A 21,302-nucleotide genomic window follows, 5' to 3' on the forward strand; every position below is an offset into this window, starting at 1 on the left:
GCTGTCACTCCGGCTAGGGTCGCCCCTGGCACTTCAGGCCTGTCGCTGTCACTGCCGTGCCCGGTTCAGAAGACGCCGGCCGGGCCCTTGCCGTTCGTTGTGTTATGGACTTGCGGTGTTACTCAACCTCTCAGTCGGTCCCGGTTACCTTAACACAGACGCCCGATTCAGTCCACCTACGTCGGACCCCTGAATGCCTTCACTGTAGTGCCTTCCACATATCTGATCTAGTGTACTGGAAGAACACGATTTATCACGGGGCATCTTTAGTATACTTTGCGATTGGACCAGCAAGAAACACGGCAATTCAAACCAGAGCCGAAATTCATCATCATAACCAGCGTCCACCGTAACTGGCCAGCCAAGTACCTTGCTGCTGGCCTCACTCAAAGACCCAGGAGAGGCAAACAACCGAGCCCACGACACTCACCTATATCTCCACAACACAATGGTTAATAACATGAATGACGACGACGACACTCACGATGATGGCCAAGCATTTTTGGAACAGTCCTATTTCAGTTACATCATCCCCTCGGCTTCCAATTTTAAGGCAGACACAAATTCACCACCAAGCTTGCTAGAAGGCATCAGTCAACGAGATGTGCTGTTTTTCGGTATGAGGTTGGCATCACGTACCCGCACTGTCTTCTCACTTTACTTATTCCATGACTGCAGATGAGACGGCTGATGTCTATCTTGTACTCCGTACCCCTCGCCAATATGAGGACACACTACGATCTTCGCTATCCCGTATAGTCGTTACATTAGAGGCTCAGATCGTGAACGGCCATGGATCCGACCGTGAAGGTCCTCCGGCAGCAGAAGTTATCTACACTGGACTCGTTCCAGATCCAGCCAATGTCATCATCTTGCGTACTGCGGAGGAGGAGAATGAACAGGAGAAGGCCGAAGAGGATGGGGACAGCAAAGCCGATAATGGAAAGGATTCATATGTTTACGCCATCTGGAGGATGCCCGTCTTCGTATCACGACCAAGGATCAGACTACAAGCACCCTCTATTGTCTTTGCAGCAACTGCCGGCTTGAAGCTCCTCGATCCCAGGAAATCTCGAGACATGGCCGACGAGGGCTACATGCAAAGTTGCGCACCAGCAGGCCTCAACCTTCTCGAGTCCTTTGCCGACGACCCAATGCTAGGCGGAATTCAGCCCCGTCTTTCCGCTCTCCGAGTGTCCAGAGTCGCTCCCGTCACACAAACAAAACAACCACTACGTCTGTTCAGGGGCATGCAAAGCCTCAGACTTCGAGTCTATCCCGTCGTCCACACGCGGGTACGCTTCGCGCGGCCCAACACAAGCCCACCAAGTCCAGCGTTAATCGCCCTTCTTGAGGTGGATTTCACCCCCTTCTTCGACTGTGAAGCCGCCTTGCAAAAGATCGACCTAGCCGTAACCGACGGCACAGTCGACGATCTCAACAACCAAGATCTTATGACCCTCCCCCTGCACTGCGTCGCCCACGACCATCTCACCTTCCTTTACCGACTCGCACCACGTCAGCTCGAGATCATCAGCAAGCACCCTTCTCGAGAGCTCATCATCACAGTCGAGGTGGCTGTCCTCGTCCAGCCCAAAGGCGCCGACCCCTGCACCCCGAAACTGACCATGTCCTGGACCACGCCACTGGACTTTACACTGCCCGTCAACCCGGGCTTCGGCACGCCCATGACAAAGCCGATCGAGCGCAGACACAAGCCTAGCCAGCTCTCTATTTCGGGCGGCGTTGACTCGATGCCGCTCGTCTCGCCCTCCGTCACCCGTCCGGACGCGCTCCCCTCGCTCGAGGCCTCCATCACCACGCAGCGCATTTTCGAGACGCCTGTCCCGGACTTTGGCATCACCGTGACCTTTGTTGGGCCCGACCGGCCCGTGTACGCCGGTGAGGAATTCGCTTGGACGGTGTTTGTCGTCAACCGCACTAAACCAGAAGGCGCCACTGGCACCTCTTCGACTTCCACCTCCACCTCCACCAACACCACCACTACCACCACCAACGGCATCATCACCACTCGCAGCAACAGCATTAGCATCACCAACGCCATCAGTGGTATTAGCGGCACCGGCGGCGATGGCATCCCCACAATTCTCACCACCCCGTCCACCACCACCACCGCCACCACCACCTCCACCACCTCTGGCTCTCCCGCCTCCCAGCGTAAACTAGCCCTGTACGCCCTCCCTAAACGTCGCCGGAACGAAGTCCGTACTCACCGCGCCTTATCCACCGCGGCGCCCTCTAACAAGCGCGACCCGCTCATCGCGGACGCCGTGCTGGACGATAACGTGGTGCACGCGATGCAGCGCAGCAGCGTGGTGGACAGCACCGAGGTGGTTTGTTTGTCTGCGGACGCGCGCGTGGGGCCCCTTGCTCCCAATGCGTGCGCTGTGGTGGAGCTGAGGTTTTTGGCGCTTAAAGAGGGGGTGTTGGGGATTGAGGCGGTAAGGATTGTGGATTTGGGAAGTCAGGAGCATGTGGATGTTAGGGAGTTGCCTGTTATTGTTGTCAGGGCAGGGAGGAAGGCAGGGGAGAAGAAGGAGGGGGATGATGCCGAGGGTGGTGAAAAGGAGGTGTTTGAGGAAGTGTCTGTGGAGTGATATGATGGTTTTTGATGGGCGGTAAGTGATCATAACAGTGAGCTAGTTGTTTGTATGACGGATGGAAGCTAGTTGAGATTGGTAGACCGGGTGGTCAAAGTAGATATCAATGCTATTGCGATTGTTTTGTGATGATATGGGCTGGCGAAATATACCACAGCGAATGGCGAGATGAACTTGGAATGACTAATTGGGTATGGTCACTGGGTCATTCTCAGTAACATAATCATTGTCATCCATATTTACACACTGTTGCCGTTAAATATCGTGGAAAGATAACGTCATGGAAATTGGAAACTGATCGAGTTGCTGTAGCCTTAGCGGGCTCAGGGAGCTTAGTGGGTTAAGCATACTCAATTACCTAACATACTTTGATGTAAGAAGTGTTCGAAGCGGTTAACGGTCAACATCGGGGATACCATTCTTGGGAGGAAACCAGACATTAAGCATAGGGAGATCAATACAGCCATTGAGGCGGTCACCCCCCTCATCCTGTGAGGTTGGGGTGCCAGAAGCGAAAGTTACTTACGAGCTGAAGTGCCCGAAGAAATGAAACACGACATAGCTGGCCTCATGCTTCCAGAAAAGAGAAGAAAGTTGTTTCTCTGCTGATATCACCGTCAACACAGGTATACATTTGTACCCAGCCTGGAAGATATGAAGAGCTAGGGGCTGAACAGGGGCCGAAGAAGACCCGTACATCGATAGTCAAACACAACACGAGGTTGCGAGAACATGAAAGTGAGGGAAGACAGAAACTGAAGCGTCGCCCTAAAGGATAATCCAATTTGAGAAAAGCGTACCCTAAACCGCTACATGGTGCGTTATCCAAACAAGTCCTTGCTAACCTAACCCAACAAAACCAAGGAAAATTCATATTTGGAAAGTAAATAAAGAAGGGGTCATAGAAAGCCAGGGAAGAAGAGCCGAAGCCAGACCAAGGCGCAAAGAAATACATTCTGCCACCGCAAAAAACAGGGTATAACACTCGTATGTGACCAAGAAACCTTTCCTTCCTCCTGTCTCCTCGAACCAAGCACTGCAGGGCTGAGAACCTCTGCCCAGCACCCCAAGTATACGAAATCGCCGGGAACCATATAACGGAAAGCCATAATAACCACAGAATCGCCAATGACCCGAGTTTCCGAGTCGTAATAAGCTCATGTGTACAGCAGTTGAGTACTTCGCGAGTTGGGGAAAAAGAGAGTAGGGATCTGGAGAGCCAGCAGATCCAGCACGCCAACAAAAGAGGTATCATCCGAAACAAAGAATAAAAAGGAACCGACAAACATGTAACTAGCCCTCCACCCACTCTGTACTCCTCTAGGATCCGATATCGGAAAACCGAATGCCGGAAAACCGAATGCTGCAAACCAATTGCACGCCCGCCCAACAAGAGGCTCGCTCGCCTCTCCAGCGAGTCGAATACTGGGGTGTCTTTGAAACGTTTGGAGCTCAGAAATCGAAGGATGACCGGGCGGCAGGCGTGATATTTCTAGCAATCGTTTCCCCGCCTGGAATGAGGCAGAAGTGTCATGAATGGCGCCGCATCAACAACATGGCTGGTCATACCGAACCAAATGCGCACCGTCACAGCGTCGTCCTCATCTACTGTGGCTGGTTAGTCCACCACGTAGCAGGAGTTTGCTGTTGTTGGGTCCATGGCTGCGAAACGGCCGGGGATGGTGCGCTTTGGTGCATGTATTGGCGCGGAGTTTGGTCATTTGAGTACATCCCCTGAGAGGGAGCACCATAGCCTTGGTTCATGCTGGGCATAGTCGAGTAAGACATGTTATTTGGCTGAACCTGGCTTCCAGAGCCCGAGTGTCGCAACTGGGGAGCAGGGGATTGCTGGGAATGGGGCTGTTGGGGCTGGGCAGTGTAGGCTGAGTAGCTGTGCTGCGGCGTCTGGGGCGTCGGGGGCCACATTTGGGAATTGGTATAACCGTAGTTCTGGCCGGGTTGTGGCATGCTTCCGCTAGAAGCTGACGAAGAGTTTGTTGGCTTCGAGCTGTTCTGAGCTGGAGCTGGAGCCATACCTCTCATTGTACCTTGAGTCGCCGAAGCCTGTGCATGAAGGGGCTGCGAGTACGGTGCCGCCGTCATCATCATTTGAGGGCTCTGGTTTGGCACGATGGCAGGTTGCTGTAATCCAGAACTAGGGGCATGAGATGATGCGGCTGGCCGGCTGGTAGGAACAGCAGATGCTTCGGAACCGACCGGCTGGTTCAGGTTGGTGGCAGTAGCTTGATCGTGCGGCCTGCGCCACAGGTTTTGCAGGTAATCACCACGCATCTCACGTTGCTGGTTAACGGCCCGGTTGAACTCGGCTGCATGGTGAGCTTGCGCATGCAGTTCGGATAGAGGCGTGGTCTGGGTCCGATCCTGGTACGGCGGACCAGTAATCTCTTGTCGCGGGCCAGTCTTCAGAATAGTTGAGTAATCCCGGCTCCTAGTATCATGGTAATCTGGTCCTAGTGTTATTACGGGCATTCTGGTCGAGGTTGTTGGCGGCGGTCCAATCATACCTGGTTGTACGAGGGGCTGAGGGGCGCCATACGGGCCTGGATTCGTGTTGTAGATGATCTCCCCGTGAGGTCCTCCGAGCATAGAGTTCTGGTTGGCTTCGGCGGCTGCTTCCCGGGCCTTGGTTCCCCCAGGTCTTTTTTCTCCGGCCAGATCAGCCTCGGTGAAGCCTTGTTTTCGTGCCTTTGTTTCCCAGTAATCGTCCCTGACGCGGCGGCCGTTGGTAATCACCCTGCTACCAAACTGACGGAACATGCTGCGGGCCGTGACGATGGCAATCTGGCGTGACCTGTACGAAAAAGGCAAGATCTCCTGGTTCACAAGGTCGTCTTTTTCCTCTTGATTCGCTATAATCTTGTACAGTGACCTGTTCTTGTTAAACAGCAGATATGAGTCGCGGTAGCCGAGAACTCGAGCACATTCGGTGGCCAACATGAAAAGCTTGTCCCCTCGGTTGGGTACCAGAAAGGTTCGGCATCTGTATTCGCGATTTCCGGTAAGTTGCCCATTTGGCATAACCTTTTTTTCACCGGCCTCGTCAATCTCCCTTGGCAAGTATTCATCTCCGCCGGGCCCAAGCTGGTCGGTTGTGTGGTCGCGAACGGTCGGCAGGGCTTTCAGGGTCGTCTTGGTTGGGGTCGTCTTGGGAGGCGAGGCCTGGAGAGGCGTGGCTGCGGGGGCGGGCGCGGGTGCGGGGGCATACGTGGGTGTTTGTGTCGGGAGTGGGAGAGGAGCACTTTGGCTCTGTGGTGTCTGTGGTGGAAGTGTCTGTTGGATAGACGGCGCAACGGGGCCCTGGCCGACGGGCTCGGGGACACCCCCAGATGGTCTGGACTTCATCGGTCTTCCTCGCTTTCTAGGCTGCTTATCACCACCTGTTCAGGGCGCAAAACGTTGTCAGCATGTTCAACGGCAGCACCTCGTAGCACGACTAGACATGTAACAGGGACGAGGTACACCGAGTTGCAGACGACACAGACACACAGGATCAGGATGGAATGCACAACATACCGTCATCACCAGTGGACCCTGGCGGTCCTGAGTAATGATAATCGTCGGGAGAACGTTCCCGTTTGAGATTCCGTGGTGGCCCGCTCAAGTCTGGTCGGACACGCACGTCAGTATTTCACATGCAAGGATATTGCGGCAGCGTTTCAGATGAAAGAAGAGAAAACGAGATTGCAGAGCGATTGGCAAATCTAACGACGCGACGGGGATGAAGTGCCTAAGACGCGAGCAGTCCGCGAATCCTGGGGAGCGGGGAGGGGGTGCTGGTGGATGCCGAGCGGACGGGGTTTGCGGGGCGATGACTTGATCATTGTCGCAGACCCAGCAGGCGACCTAGGCCCAGGCAGCGCATCGCTGGGCCCGCGAGCACCTGTAGAATGAAGGCACTCTCCCCGCTTCGATGCCATCCCGTCGCCGTAGTAAACATGGATACGGAGGAGAATGAGAAGGATTCCATATCGTTGCCGTCCGGATCCCGTCGAAAAGGTCGGCATTAAAGTCGGGTTGATGTTGGACTGGATCCACCCTTGCCCGGGCCTCGTCCGGCACCAACACCACCGTCATGGTTCACGCACACGCAAACGCAAACGCAAACGCAAACGCACCGTGACACCCATCACGCAGTCCCGGTCGCAGGGGCAGGCGCGCACACGCAAGGGACCAGCGACACGGAGGTAACTGTTCGGGAAATATTCCAAGACCCCAGAGCAGGGCCGACACTAAAGAAATGTGATGGTGGCATACCTGTGTTGAGCGCGGCGGGATTGATCGTTGCACTATCAACGCCGTTTGGCTGTGCTGCGTACATGAGTGCAGGCGACGTCAACCACGTCAACGGGTCTGCGAAACAACGTGTCTTGATATAGTTGGGTTGGCCAGGGGGTGGAAGCACTCGCGCGCCGGAGGAGGGGGGGAGGGGGTAGGGAGGAGCCAAGGGCGGGACCAAGTGTCACAGCCGAGTCCAAAGCTCTGATTTCGGATTTGGAATGCACGAGCGCTGGGTGATGCAGAAAGAAAGTTAGGTTGTGCATATGGGGTTATAGGATTTGCAAGGAACTGAAAGACGCACAAGAGTCAGCTAGGTAGCCAGACCTGTGAAACGGTTGGTTGGCGCAATTCAGAAGGACCACGAGCTGACCAGTCGAACGAAACTTGTTGCAGTGATGGCACGGCGAAGGGGGGGGACAGGCTCCAGATATGATGATAGGTAATGGAGTTCGTTCGCCCGGTCGAATGAACGAATGAAGTGAGGGAACAAGAGGCGAGATGGAATTTTTTTTTAGAAATAAAAGTTCGGGGAAAAAGAAGTACGTAAAGTCCGGTCGCTCACTCAGCTTTTGGAATCTCATGTTCCCGGGTCCCGCCGGGCGCGCCGTCGGGTGTGTCTATCGCTTTCTCTGAGAACTTGAACTTGTAACTTCACCTTCATGCTTGGACGGATCTTGATACGATAACCTCAAACTAGGTACACTACCGTATGCTAGTTCCCCCGGGTGTCATCCCTCCCCCCAAAAAGGGCACGAGAGCGTGACCTAAGCCTTGGCTTCAAACAGGATAATATCAGCCTTTTCTTTATTTTTTATTGTATAGCTTCATGTTTCCAAGTATGTACGGTCGCCATGTTCCTTCCATGATCATTGCTCGCAAGCAAAGCACAATGAGATGCGCAAGCGCACTAGGGTATGGGTGGGCAAGTGCAGGCAGGCGTAGCTTACAAGGTGGGGCCTTGGCCTGTGGACCGCCTTCTGCAGGCAGTTGCAGCCCATGTTCCAGGCTTCCCCCCTGTCAGACTGGTCATCCTAGACAGAAGTGGAGAGTGCGAACATGGGAATGCAAGGGAGGGGGCGTGTACATAGCAGTCGCCAGGCCACTCATAACAAGGCAACGCCGCGATGTGATACGTAGAGCATCCAGTAAAGCTCCGAGAAGCTGCCTGTATGATGTCGTACCAAGGCGGGCAAGGTGAGATCAGGTCGAACTCCGCCTGCTTGGTAATGGGGTACTAAGTCATATGCCCGCGAATCTCGTCTCGCTGTTGGTTGTGGCGGTTCAACCGAATGAACGGGCGGGCGCGTGGCGGGACAAAGACAAAGTTAGAAGCTGGAACCGAACTGAATCTCTTCTTTTTCCATACACATTAGAGTTTGACAAAGCTACAATCTCGAAGTGGTAGCGGTTGCGGTGCCCGCTGGGAAGGGTCCAAATGCTGGAGGAGGGTGGTTCGGGGCGCCGAGGTGTGGTGGATCAAGTACCAGTGTCGCGTCAATGGGCGAGGATGGACGGCTTGGACGAGCACACTACATACTACACTAAATGATGGTGAGGATGGGCGGGAAGCAGTTCTATCAGTCTGGAGAAAGTGGGGTTCATGCCGTAACGAATGAATTTGGTACGGTTTCAGTGACAGCAGCAGCATGGTGGTCCATCAGCCCGGCCGTGTTAGGTTTTGTCCAGGATTGTCAAGCTCGGTTGGCTCCAGCACCCTGCTACCATTGTCTTGGTCCGACCCGAGATGCCTACCTCTTGCTTTCCTTGGTAGCATACGTTACTCTGTTACGATCTGAATACAGATGTAAGCCCTACCGGAGCCTACCTAGAGGGACTTCAGTCATTATGACTCTAGGCGAGGTGATATCGGCAGCGACAGCGAGTAGATCTATAGCATCGATCGTATTCGTCTTAGAACAGACACTCCAAGAGCGGTGTCAACGGCTTGTGCCAAGTGCGAGTCGGACTGTTGTCGCTCCTGTGAAAAATCCTTGTAGCCGCAGTTGAGTATGGCGGCAGGGTGACTTTGCAACCTTGACGTGGAATAGGAGGGTGCGGAACGACCTCCTGGGACGTCTTGGGACGGGAGCCGGGTACGCTGTTGGTGTGGACGTCGAATCTATGAGACCACGAGCTTTGTCGGCAAATTCCCGAATAATGCAAAGGCCCAAACCACCTTCCAAGTACATATCCACCTGCAGGGAAGCGGCGGAATTTCCAAGTACACTTTACATACTGCACTTCATTCCCTTGCTGCATCCTGACTACCACGCGACATGAATATCATGGGCCCAACGTTCGCAGGAGATGTGTGATCAGCTACAAATTAAGACAGTTTCCTAGTTCTCTGAGACTCTATTTCCATCCTGGAACTGTCGGAGAACGAAGAGTGTACCAGATATGGGTCGCACAATATTTGCAAAGATACAGGGAGTGAAGCGTCACGCCGTCAGCTGCATCGTGAATACTATCACAGGACATGATATGAATCCTACCCTGGCCTGGAACACATCCCCGCTTACAATGACGAAGCGCTCTAGCCAATACAAGTGGGGCGACTGCATCTGTTGAGAAGGGCGGGATGGACATGGGGAAAGGTGGCCCCTAGAAGCCACGATGTTAGATAGACGCCTAGAGCTTCGGAGGATGTGCTATGTAAACAGCTACCAGCGACCCAAACAATACAGAGTACAAGGATATCGTCGCTGAGTGTATCTGATAAGGTGTAAGTATACAAATGGAGTTAGGATAGTTGTAAGGAGATGGAAGACAGCTGCGATCTCAATCTTCGATGCAGATGTATGTACCATGTCGAGCATGTGCAGCAAAAGCATTTGCTAGGGAGCATGGACATTGCTACCTCATGTAGTGTAGTCATGAGAACAAGAATGATTGATAATGACCTGCCAGGGATTTGCCGTTGAGAAAATCCCGCTCTATAGCTTCACAGCGGAGCCAAATATTGAGTCGTACAGCATTCACTTGCTGAGAATGAAGCCATGGCATGAAAAGCATCAAGAAATTGATGACCTCGAGGTCGTCTGAACGTAGGAGTATGTATAGCCTTGATCTTTTGGGTGGATGCTGGGGGGGATTTGTGGGGATGACAGAAGTTGTACTGCATAGTAGTGTAAATGCTGCGATTAACCCACAGTACAGGGGCAGTATCAGAGACCCTCGTCAACGAGACCAAATCCACAGAAAGGGCATGCCAATCTCCACTCTAGTAGCACGTTCTCTACCCGCCATGGCACGTCGAAAATGCCTTATCAGGTCTGTTCATTGAAGCGTGCTTCAACCATGCAGAGGTGGGCGCTTTTCAGTCTGGAGGGGAACGACCTACTGCGGAACATCGAGAGGTAGGTACTGTCTATGTATGAATTCAACCTCATAGTGTAGACCAGCCACCAGGCGTCAAATCGAAATCCATAACACCCTACCAGCCTTGTTGACGTACAGATTATAAAGTGGTTGGCAGGCCGCGCCCGGTTCTGATCAGCGCAGTGGGGCATCTGATGTCTTTCCCTGACAATCCTGGCTGTGCCTTCCACTTTGACTTCGAGTTCGGCTTGACAATGTCTGATTGTTGAATGCACTGCCGACCTCTCCTGCCTCTCGTTAATCGCTTTACAGTCGCCGGATACAAATCAAGATATACGAGCTGAATAAACGATGGTGTCTTTTAACCTCTTTCTGAACATAAACAGGCAAGTTACGGCGGTTGTCCTACTTTAGTGGTGATTGAGGAGCGTTTCCCTGGCGAGTAAACTGCGCGTTGCCATTGGTTAAGTCAAGCTTTAACACTGCGTCCTGCGCGTCACAGTTCAGACAACCAGTGTCGTCTTAACATCCAAGAATCCCGAATGGGTATGACTGCCGGATGGCGCGAAAGCGGGTATTTGACGCTCACTCCGAGTGAGCAATATACTATGTAAGTCCGATTAGAATTGTGACCCAGTATTTCTACTCAAGCATGGCCTTCACTTGGATGGAGAAAATTGAACCGGACCGAGTGGGAGTCGTCCCGTAAAGCCGTTTGAAACTCGAGCCGACCAGATGATGTCAGCTCGGAGTGGGAGCTTTCCACGATCTGCACTCTCTCAGGTCCAGCCGGACATCTTAAACAAATGTTTTTTTCTTTTTTTTCTTTTTGGCTCAAGGTTTTCGTAACGGTGCATAGTGGTAGTTCGCGCTTCCTGTCTGTATGACATACGGCGGTATTAATCTGACTGCAGTAGGACCCGTTCGCTATAGCCACCATATGTGGTGCTTCGATTCAAGGCCGTGCTCTTTCATCTACTCGAGATGGTAAACTGGTAAATGGTCCAGATATCTCAAGAGGCTCAAGACACGCTTCACGTGGTAGATACCGTTCGATGGTTACACGACATCACCTTTCCATTCCTCGCATTGGCACCAATGCTGCCGAGTTCAAAAGCTGCTCCTTTTGGTCTCTGTGCATTTTGGGCTGTCCCTCCCTTGTCTTACTGTGTAGACACCCCAGTTTGGATCCGGGCCCCGCTAACGACGTCCAAAGACTTATGGTGCATTGGTGCGTGACTTACAAAGTTTTACATATCTCCGGATATTCGCCAAGATAACTTGGCGGATATAAATTTAAGCGAGAGTCAGTCAAGGCAGCCTGTCTACTCTCAGCCATGCCAGGTGCTCAGGACAAGATGAACGTGATCATGATGAGACTCACATACACGGCTGGAAAGATTCAGATCCAGGGGTCATAGCCTCCAGTGGGCAGGCCTATCATGAAGAAAGCACATGTTGTACTACGCAGTAAGGTTGCAGCCCCGCAAGGTCGAGCCTTGGGTCAAGCCATTTGCAAGTCACATACCATCATTTGAAGGGCACACGAAGCCTTAGGGAAAGTAGGGGATTGATGAGCTGCCGACATACATGCGAGAGGCTGTTTCACATTACAAGAGTACGGTTGCCTGGTTGCCTAGGCACGATAACGCTCCATCCGGAGGAATAACCTGAAAAGGTTGACTCATGGCTGCAAGGCAAGCCAGAACTCATTCGTGACGGCAAGCACGACTATTCTGGTCATCTGTCCCGTTTTTGCCTGCTAAGTCGGATTTTCCTTGTTCACTGAGCATATGAAAACTAGAACTCGCCGGTCGACCTGCATATCAAATATTCATTCAAATGATTCGCGATCCGGGGAGCCGAGTCAACAAAGGATGATGTTCCATGAACCCTGGAGAGTAATAACGCCGATTAAAACAAACCAGAGCCCAGCGCGGAAGATTGAGATTTAAGAGGGTGTGGGAGAAGCCGCGAGGCCTTATTGAGGGGGTGGTTTTGAGAGCTCAACCCTTGACTTGTTAATGGAGGTGAGGGGCCGAGCAGATGGTCGAAGCCAAGGAACCGTGGAGCCAGGGAGCCAGGTGGTGTGTTGATGCATTGCATATGGAGCGGCAGGGGTGCAAACGATCAGTCACGACTTGCGCAGATGCTGATTGGCATGTTGTCTGCAACAGCGGCAAGCAGCTGACGCAGACTGCAACTTGCAAATCACGAACGACACCGTCCACAAACCAGTAAACCACACTCCTACTGCCGCGACCTCCACCACCACGGCGTGGCAGCCGGGGTTGTCGACCCCAGCTCCCCATGCGGACTCCAACCTTCGGAACCTTGAAGTGGACGTTCCTTGTGAGCGAGTGTCTGAGTGGAACCTCCGGATTCCCTTTGTCCCGCGTGGCCCGCGTGGCTACTTGGACTTCATCCAGATATCCCCGAAAAAACAGAAGAAAAAAAAAGACAACTTCGGGTGAATGTCAGCGTCAGCGCCGGGGGTTTCCATAACCATAGAATATGTGTTCTGTAGCCCTGCACAGCAGAAAGAAGATGCTGATATCGTACAGAAATGTGTGGGCGGAAATTCTGCATGCGAGGAAACACGACGGCAAGCGAGAAAGGTTGGTAACGATGCCCTGTTCATGAGAATCATTCCCCTTTCATCCTCACTAGGTACGCGACTCGTCTTTCTGAAATGCCAACGTTCAGTTTCAACAGCCAAATAACTGATACCCGAAACTTTCCTGAAATATCAGTTTCCCGGAAATATCAAGCCACATAAAAAAAAAAAAAAAAAAAAAAAAAATTCAGTCCGGGATCCGAAGGCATGCATCACTGGTGGTATCAGGGAGTAAGCAGCCCACCTGGATTTGGAAGCACTGTTATATTCGATAACTTCCAGGACCCCGGCATTTTCAGTCATAGGCCTGCACACTCTTCTCATGATGGCGCCTCTACCTACACTACATATGCAACTCATGTGCATATCATGGCTGCATGTCACAACATCCCTCGCTGATCCAGTGCCTCGTCCGACCAACATCGGAAAGCAATCATTGGAACGGCACCGCACAGCACAATGGACCTAACTTTGACCCTTTGGTTCCTTTGCTCTCCCGCACTTTCTTCTGGAAGATCTACCTACCCTTGCTCGCCTCAACCCCCAGTCATCCCTTATAGCTATCCCATCTTCCAGACATATACCGTGAACAGTTAGTTTCGAATGCCGCGATATCCTCAAAGAGCAAGGTGGAGTTGAGCAGATCTGGGCCGAGATGGCCGTCTAATGGTGCTGAAGCGTCTATGGGGGATACTGTATCTACGTCAACCGGCTTATTAGCCTCTGCCCAAACCTACGAAGATACCACTGCCCCTGGTATGGGGTAAGATTGGCGCGAGTGATGAACCGACTCCATCGTTACATGTCCATAACGTTAAGCTTCTGTCGGCCATCATGACCTCGTCTTTGCTATTTTCGGCGCTTTCCAAGGCAAAGAAGCAAGCTCATAGTTCACTTGACGGGCAAGAAGATCGTTTCCGCTACTGTATCTTTTTATCCGACCATCCTGGCCAATTCAGAGGGGCTTTGCTATACTCTACAGAGCGAATGCTACAACAAATGATACCAGCAGTCTCCCAGACCGAAAGAAAAGTAATGACGAACGAACTAACAAGTTAGGAAAATCTTGAAAGCTTACGCCTCTTGCATCGAAATGTCTCAGACAGAACAGGCCTTCCATAACTCTTCTCATTGTGGAATGCAAAGAGTCACAGGGATATCGTGAAGCCTACGGTACCACGAAGCACAGACTACCTGCCAGTCCACACCAGCGTGGTTAGATCTCAATCAAAAGGATGTTGCGGAAGGGTTACACCCGACTTGACCGGCCTAGCGACCCCTTCCACCCCCCCCCCCCCCCCCCCCCCCCCTTGCCCCCCTCCGCCTTCCCATCTAACAGTCCCTCCCTGCTTGCCGTTATTATGGCTTCACACTAGGCTACTGGATAGGCGAGACAAATGCAGCACGTTGTAGTGCACACACCTCCAAATCTCTACGTACCATGCCTACATACATCTTCATCACATCCTGACATCTTATAATGCCCCAAATCCATGTCTCCAGTCTTCCTGGAAGCGAGTGAGTTCCGCAGGCACCGCACTGCAGTGGGTTGTGATGATGCGACCATGCCAACCCCCCAAGCTTTAATCTGGGAAAATAGGCCGGTTGAAAGTTGAGTGCAGATCATATGATCTGGGGGTCGTTTTGCTAGTTTGAACTGCGCAGAAATCGAAACATTGACGCGTTATGATAACGATCTCTAAAAACCTCTGTTACAAATTGCCCGAACGGAATGGTAAGGTTCAATGTGGATAGATCAAGGCCGATGTCACGGGGTCAAGGGGTTCGCTACTCACATATCAGACTGAGGTGCTGATTCTGTAACACGAAATATCTAGCAGTCTTTGGGAAGGGGGAGCTCATGCAGATGATATTGACAGCTGTCGTAGTTATACTGCATATAAGATGTGTAACATGATGGGGGTATGCATGACCGGTTCAGCAGGTCTTGTGGATGGATGGATGGATGGATGGATGGATGGATGGATGAGTGTGTGGGTGGGTGGATGAGAGGTTCGATAACGGCTCTAGGAGACAGATAGAATGCCGCTTTTTAACATTGGCCACTTTGACGCGACTGACGACAAAAGGGTAGAAAGGCAATTGGAAGTCGGACCAACCCCTACCACCCATGGTCGCTATAGATGGAGATATCTGAATGGACATGTGTAGCCGAGTAGGTCTATAGGAGATAAACGCACAGTCCACGGTGGACAGACCTATCCTCATCTTATCTTTGATGGATTACCCATCGACACCAAGCATGTTGTCTTATAGCCAAAACTTGATCTGATCTGATCTCATCTGATAGAGCCAAGAGAATCCTTTCACCACATCCAGACTATAAGCTCAATAACAACTTGTACAACATATGTCTCCCGCGGTATAAGCCATTTCTAGGCTTCGAGGCACGTCGGTCAGGACGATTCCACCGCCCATAAGTCTACGTTTTTAGACACTCGCCGGGTGCTTGCATCCACTTGCTGAGGGTTGCTATGTGCGTGCATGTGTGAGGTGCTGAGTCTGAAGTTCGAGATGTGCGACTGTAACCCGGGTCGGTTTTTAGGTGCCCTGTACCCTACGGAATTATACATACGCTGCCGTGTACTGTGTAGAGGTAGTGGAGGTGAGGTGTGTGTGAGTGGGCCAGTGGCCGGCCACCGAGATGAGATGATTGATGGTGACAGGATGGCCGAGAGTGACGAACGGCGGGAGTGTCCGTTTGTCAACCTGTCGGAGACTACACGTGCTGCCCGTATTTATGTATTTTTGGTATGCAATACGTACGTCTTGGTGGTGTGTAACTTGGAGCAGGTCCCAGTGGAGTGGCTACAAAGACGCGTCTAAGTTAAGCGCGGACCGGTCGCTGATTAGCTGGACAAGCGCCCCCACCATTACCTAAGTCCTGGTTTGATAGTGCAGGGCAACCACCTCAATCGTCCATGCGGTAGTGGCGGCAGCCATCACCACCTAAAAATTCCATCCCCAGATCAACAACTTCAACTTTTCCTTCGCCCCCTTGCTGAACCACCCGGCTGCCGTCAATCCTGACGACAACTACTGCAACCATGGCGAGCTTAAAGAGATCCTTCGAGTCCGATCCGTTTGCCCAGAACATTTCGAGCAAAGTCTACGTGCGTTCGACGAAGAGTGGCAAGGTGCAGAAGATTGTGCGCGAGGTTTACCTGCGTCAAGATATCCCTTGTTCTTCCAAGCTCTGCAATGCCTGCCTCAAGATTGCGCCCAGAGATGCCGCCAACCGTCCGATTCCTTTTGTACTCTCAGAGAAGCCCGCCGGCACCAGCGTCTTCACACAGGGCCATTACATCGTCCCCGACACCAACGCTTTCCTCAGCGCCATGGACCTCTTCGAGCAGAGCTCTGCATTCTACGATGTAATCGTCCTACAAGTTGTTCTCGAAGAAGTCCGAGCCCGCTCACTGCCGCTGTACAACCGACTCGTCAGCTTGACCAAGAGCGAAGACAAGCGATTCTACGTCTTCTTCAACGAATTCCGCCTCGAGACCTACGTCACCCGCGAAGAGAACGAGTCCGTCAACGACCGCAACGACCGCGCCGTACGCAAAGCCGTCAAGTGGTACAACGAACATCTTTCCAAGACGTCCAAGAAGGCACCTGCCGTGGTTATGCTGAGTAATGATCGGGATAACCTGCGAAAGGCCAAGGAGGATGATATCCCGGCCTACTCTCTGGCTAACTATGTCAGCCAGCTCAAGGATGGCGAGCAGCTTCTGGATATGATTCCAGAATTGGAGGAGCGCGATGCGCTAATTGAAAAGAAACCCGGACAGTTTCTATACCCCGAACACTATACACTGTCCAAGATGAACACGGGCGTCAAGAATGGCTTGCTTCACCAGGGCATCTTCAACGTCTCGCCTTACAACTACCTGGAAGGCTCCATCAGAGTTCCTGCGTTCCCCAAGGCGCTACTAATATTGGGCAGAGAAAACATCAACCGTGCCGTTGACGGTGACTTGGTTGTGGTGGAAGTTCTGCCAAAGGACCAATGGAAGCAGCCGTCAACCCAGGTCATTGAGGAGGAGGCTGTCACCATGAACGAGAATCCAACGGAAGAGGGATCCGACCTGATTTCAGAGAAGGAGCGCAAGGTGCTACAAGAAGAGGCCAAGCGGACGTTGGCCAAAACCACCGAAGGTCATGCTCTGCCAACCGCAAAGGTGGTCGGTGTAATCAAACGGAACTGGCGTCAATATGTCGGCCATATCGACCAGTCTTCAGTCAGTTCATCGGCAGCGCAGGGACGGAAGCAAGACAGTGTCTTTGTCATCCCGATGGACAAGAAGATTCCCAAGATCCGCCTGCGTACCAGGCAGGTCGCCGAGCTTCTAGGAAAGAGAATTCTCGTCACGATTGATGCTTGGGACAGAACATCTCGCCACCCGACCGGTCACTTTGTCCGGTCTCTTGGTGAGCTCGAAACGAAGGCTGCTGAGACCGAGGCGTTGTTGCTTGAGTACGATGTGCAGTATAGGCCCTTCCCCAAGACTGTCCTTGACTGCCTTCCTAAGGAGGGTCACGATTGGAAGGTACCTGCAAGTATGGACGACCCGGGATGGAGAGACAGACAAGACCTTCGCGACCTTCTCATCTGCAGTATCGATCCTATCGGCTGCCAAGATATTGACGATGCGCTCCACGCTCGCGCTCTCCCCAATGGCAACTTTGAGGTCGGTGTGCACATTGCTGACGTGTCCCACTTCGTGAAGCCCAACAATGCCATGGATACCGAAGCCAGCATCCGTGGCACAACGGTCTACCTGGTCGACAAGCGTATTGACATGTTGCCCATGCTTTTGGGTACTGATCTGTGCTCGCTCAAGCCCTACGTCGAGCGTTATGCTTTCTCTGTCATCTGGGAGATGAATTCCAACGCCGACATTGTCGGATCGAGATTCACCAAGTCGGTCATCAAATCTCGTGAGGCCTTTAGCTACGAACAAGCACAGCTGCGCATCGACGATGCTTCGCAACAAGACGAGCTCACAAACAGCATCCGGACACTACTTGAGCTTTCCAAGAAGCTGAAGCAGAAGAGGTTGGACGCCGGTGCCCTCAGTCTCTCCTCCCCCGAGATCAAGGTCCACATGGAGTCCGAGACTTCCGATCCCATCGACGTCAAGACCAAGGAGCACCTCCCTACCATGTCTCTCGTCGAAGAGTTCATGCTTCTCGCGAACACCAGCGTGGCCGCCAAGATCTACGAAGCCTTCCCGCAAACCGCCATCCTGCGTCGGCACGCGGCCCCACCCAAGACCAACTTCGACGAGCTCGCCAACCAGCTGCGCGTCAAGAAGGGTCTCGACCTTTCCGTCGAGTCCTCGCGCGCCCTCGCCGATAGCCTCGACCTGTGCGTCGACCCCAAGGAACCCTTCTTCAACACGCTCATCCGCATCATGGCTACGCGCTGCATGATGTCGGCCGAGTACTTTTGCTCGGGCACCCAATCCTACCCGGAGTTCCGCCACTACGGCTTGGCCTCTGAGATCTACACGCACTTCACGTCGCCCATCCGCCGCTACGCCGATTTAGTTGCCCATCGGCAGCTCGCCGCCGCGATTGAGTACGAGGCCGTCCACCCGGCCGTCCGCTCCCGTGGCCGCCTTGAGGCCGTGTGCAAGAACATCAACGTGCGCCACCGCAATGCCCAGTTGGCCGGCCGTGCCAGCATTGCTTATTATGTCGGCCAGGCCCTGCGCGGCAAGGCTACGGAGGAGGACGGCTTCGTCATGAAGATCTTTAGCAATGGCTTTGTTGTGCTCGTGCCGAAGTTCGGTATCGAGAGCTTGATCCGTCTGCGTGACCTGGCGGAGCCGGAGCCGGCGGCGACGTATGATGCCGAGACGTACACGCTGACCACATCGGGAAGCAGGGAGGTTAAGGTGGAGTTGTTCCAGAAGGTCAGGGTGAGGGTGACGGATCAGAAGGATGAGACGACGGGGAAGAGGGGGGTGAAGATGGAGCTTGTTAGTACTTATTAGATTTGTTGAAGATGGATGCTTCAGTATTTGAGAAGGGGTACAGGTTAAGAATACCCTTGATGGACTTTTGTAGAGCAATACATTGTTTTTTTACTTTCGGCTATCCAAACGTTCATGAAGTCATTTTCGGAATGTCGTTGCTTTCGAATTCGATAATAGGCCATTGAAAACACAGCTCGGTATGATGAACGATGCAGGGAATGTCAGAAAGAATTTAAAGCTTCACTTCAAAAGCCTTTGTCATAGAGGTGTTTATGATCAGGCTATATTTGACCTATTTTCTACCAGCCGGCCTGCCTGTCTCCCTTTTTGCTCTTTCCCACCTTGACGCCAAAACGCCTCTTCACAAAGATGTGTCCAGCTCCGGGGTTCGTTGTATTGTGTTTCTGACATGCAAAACAACAAAATACTCATTACGACATTGACCACCGACGCAACCGAAAACAAAAAAGAAACCAAAAAGTGAAATGCTCAACAACAACTGCCAACAGACAAAGATAGGGGGAATAAATCGCTCTACTGCATCTCAACATCCGGAGTCGCCGTCTCCTCCTCATCTCCCCAAAGACCATCCAGCTTGAACTCCTTGGCCCACTCGGTCACGATCACCTTCTGATCCGCTAGGGGCTCATCAGCGGTAGCAGACTTGCCGCCAGCAGGAGCAGGAGCAGTGGCGGTACCAGCCACAGCCAAGACGGGAGCATCGATCCAGCCCTGGATACGACCGTCGCGCCAGTCGGTCACGACAGTCATGGCAGCGGCTTGGATATTGGGGATACCGCCCCTGCCCAGCCTGCCGCGCTTGCGGGCAACCTGGACAAGGAAGTCCATGGTGGGGTCGCCGTTGTTGGGGTCGCGCAGCAAGGGGGGAAGGTCGTACACCTTCATCATCTTGTCCATCAACTCGGGGGTGGCCGACAGGCGCTTGAGCAGCAGCGTCACGGCGGGGACCGGGTCCTCGATCTGCTTGGGCGGGATGGCATTAAGGAGCACCAGGTGGGCGTGCGCCTCGGTCTGGTTCTTGGGGGTGAAGGTCGAGTTGCCGGCAGTGGAAGGGAACACGATACCGGGCGAGTCGAGCAGCGTCAGCTTGCTGTCGATCTTGACCTGGCGGATCGAGGTGGTGACGCCGGCCTCGGCGCCGGCCGGGCAGGCGTTGTGCTGGCCGCGGCTGTTGCTGAGGCGGGACAGGAGGGCGTTGATGACGGACGACTTGCCGACGTTAGGGTAGCCGATTACGCCAACCTGGATGGAGCGCTTGAGGTTGCGCGAGACGGCGTACGACTTGAGCGCACGGAAGAGAGCCGCGCTGGTGCTTTGGACGGTAATGTCGCGGTGCTGGAAGGTGTGGGCGTTGGGGGCAGGGTTGGAGGCACGCAGCGGCAGCGTGGGGAAGTAGCGGCGCAGGTGGGTGAGCCAGCCGCGGAGGACCGGGGGAGGGATCAGATCGACCTTGTTGAGGATGAGGATCAGGCGCTTACCACCGTGGGCGGCGGCCATGACGGCGCGCTCGACGTCCCTCGAGCGGGTGCCTTCGGGATCACGGGCGTCGAGGACGTAAAGAATGACATCAGCCTGCTCAACAACCTGCTTGAAGACCTTGTCGAAAGCCTTGCGCGAGGAGGCGCCGCCGGGAACCTCAATAACGCCGGACTGTGTGGGTTCGCCATCGGTCTCGTCGTCGGACTCGTCGTCATCGTCCATCTCGTCGCCGCTCTGGAGCTCGCGGTCGTACTGCTCGGCAGCTTTCCTGGCGCTGGCCACCAGGGCAGCGAGGGGGTTCGACTCATCGTCAACGTCGCTACCATCCTCCTCCATAGCATCGTCGTCGTCCATCAGATCGTCATCGAACGCCTCGACATCGCCCTCGGCGCCCGTCTTGGTGTCCTGGCCAGTCTTGGCCGCCTTGGCCATCTCACGACGCTTCTGCTCCTGTTCCTTTCTCCGAATGCGGTCCTCCTCGATCTGGTTCAACAGCTTCTCCTTGTAGGGGAAAAGGTTCGGGATACCCGGGTCCTTCTTGAGCTTGGAGCGCCATTCTGGGTTCTTCTTGGCGAGCTTTCTGTCCTTGCGTTGCTTCGCGGCCGAGGCCTTCTGGATCTTGTGCCTGAGGCGTACGGGTGTACGCTTCGATTTCGGCTCTGTTTTTAAGTAACGTCAGTCAATGTGTTGATTGGAAGAATATGTTGTTCTCAGCGAAAGATTGACTGACTTTTGGGCTTTGTTATCGATCCGGCCATTTTGAAGATATGCTGCTCCTAATGTCAAAAAAGGAGGTACAGGAGGATAATTGAGGATGGGACAGCAAGGTAAAGCAGCAAAATCCGGTCGCTACTATGGGCGGCTGTACTGATTGATGGTCGTCAAAAAATTAGAGTGGAGGAACGGTTTGTGCCACTGCTGACCGCCTAGATAAGCTCT

The 21,302-nt window shown here is 53.3% G+C and overlaps 4 protein-coding genes across 6 annotated transcripts; 2 read left to right on the plus strand and 2 right to left on the minus strand.

Moving 5' to 3' along the window:
• Positions 1-96: 96 nt before the first annotated feature.
• NCU03063 lies at positions 97-2,821 on the plus strand. Of its 2 annotated transcripts, none has more exons than XM_011394766.1 (2): positions 97-624; positions 679-2,821. In XM_011394766.1, the coding sequence occupies exon 2, from the start codon at positions 975-977 to the stop codon at positions 2,616-2,618; it is 1,644 nt and encodes a 547-aa protein (XP_011393068.1). In that variant the 5' UTR covers positions 97-624; positions 679-974; the 3' UTR covers positions 2,619-2,821. The 2 variants fall into 2 exon arrangements, with proteins under 2 accessions (XP_011393068.1, XP_011393069.1); XM_011394767.1 differs by having other exon boundaries at positions 97-617.
• Positions 2,822-2,899: 78 nt separating this feature from the next.
• NCU03064 lies at positions 2,900-7,448 on the minus strand. Of its 2 annotated transcripts, XM_011394768.1 has the most exons (5): positions 7,222-7,448; positions 6,897-7,149; positions 6,156-6,245; positions 5,147-6,019; positions 2,900-5,086 (listed from the first exon to the last, which is right to left on the minus strand). In XM_011394768.1, exons 2-5 carry the CDS (start codon positions 6,958-6,960, stop codon positions 4,227-4,229), a joined length of 1,887 nt encoding a protein of 628 aa, XP_011393070.1. In that variant the 5' UTR covers positions 6,961-7,149; positions 7,222-7,448; the 3' UTR covers positions 2,900-4,226. The 2 variants fall into 2 exon arrangements, with proteins under 2 accessions (XP_011393070.1, XP_011393071.1); XM_011394769.1 differs by having other exon boundaries at positions 2,900-6,019; positions 6,897-7,448.
• Positions 7,449-15,811: 8,363 nt separating this feature from the next.
• NCU03065 (mitotic control protein dis3) lies at positions 15,812-19,011 on the plus strand. Its single transcript, XM_958694.2, has one exon. The coding sequence runs from the start codon at positions 15,927-15,929 to the stop codon at positions 18,879-18,881; it is 2,955 nt and encodes a 984-aa protein (XP_963787.2). The 5' UTR covers positions 15,812-15,926; the 3' UTR covers positions 18,882-19,011.
• Positions 19,012-19,056: 45 nt separating this feature from the next.
• Positions 19,057-21,226, minus strand: NCU03066 (GTP-binding protein). Its single transcript, XM_958695.3, has 2 exons — positions 21,094-21,226; positions 19,057-21,022 (listed from the first exon to the last, which is right to left on the minus strand). The coding sequence occupies exons 1-2, from the start codon at positions 21,119-21,121 to the stop codon at positions 19,398-19,400; spliced, it is 1,653 nt and encodes a 550-aa protein (XP_963788.1). The 5' UTR covers positions 21,122-21,226; the 3' UTR covers positions 19,057-19,397.
• Positions 21,227-21,302: the final 76 nt, after the last annotated feature.

Source organism: Neurospora crassa, linkage group I (genome assembly GCF_000182925.2).
Source record: "Neurospora crassa OR74A linkage group I, whole genome shotgun sequence".
Lineage (NCBI taxonomy): Eukaryota > Fungi > Ascomycota > Sordariomycetes > Sordariales > Sordariaceae > Neurospora > Neurospora crassa.

Coding starts and splice junctions, on each gene's coding strand:
- NCU03063 (XM_011394767.1), top strand. CDS start 449: ATGGTTAATAACATGAATGACGACGACGACACTCACGATGATGGCCAA. Junction 618..678: donor ACGAGATGTGCTGTTTTTCG/GTATGAGGTTGG, acceptor CCATGACTGCAG/ATGAGACGGCTGATGTCTAT.
- NCU03064 (XM_011394769.1), bottom strand. CDS start 6,960: ATGTACGCAGCACAGCCAAACGGCGTTGATAGTGCAACGATCAATCCC. Junction 6,246..6,896: donor TCCCGCCGCGCTCAACACAG/GTATGCCACCAT, acceptor GTGTCCGACCAG/ACTTGAGCGGGCCACCACGG. Junction 6,020..6,155: donor AGGGTCCACTGGTGATGACG/GTATGTTGTGCA, acceptor CGCCCTGAACAG/GTGGTGATAAGCAGCCTAGA.
- NCU03065 (XM_958694.2), top strand. CDS start 15,927: ATGGCGAGCTTAAAGAGATCCTTCGAGTCCGATCCGTTTGCCCAGAAC.
- NCU03066 (XM_958695.3), bottom strand. CDS start 21,121: ATGGCCGGATCGATAACAAAGCCCAAAA. Junction 21,023..21,093: donor ATCGATAACAAAGCCCAAAA/GTCAGTCAATCT, acceptor ACTTAAAAACAG/AGCCGAAATCGAAGCGTACA.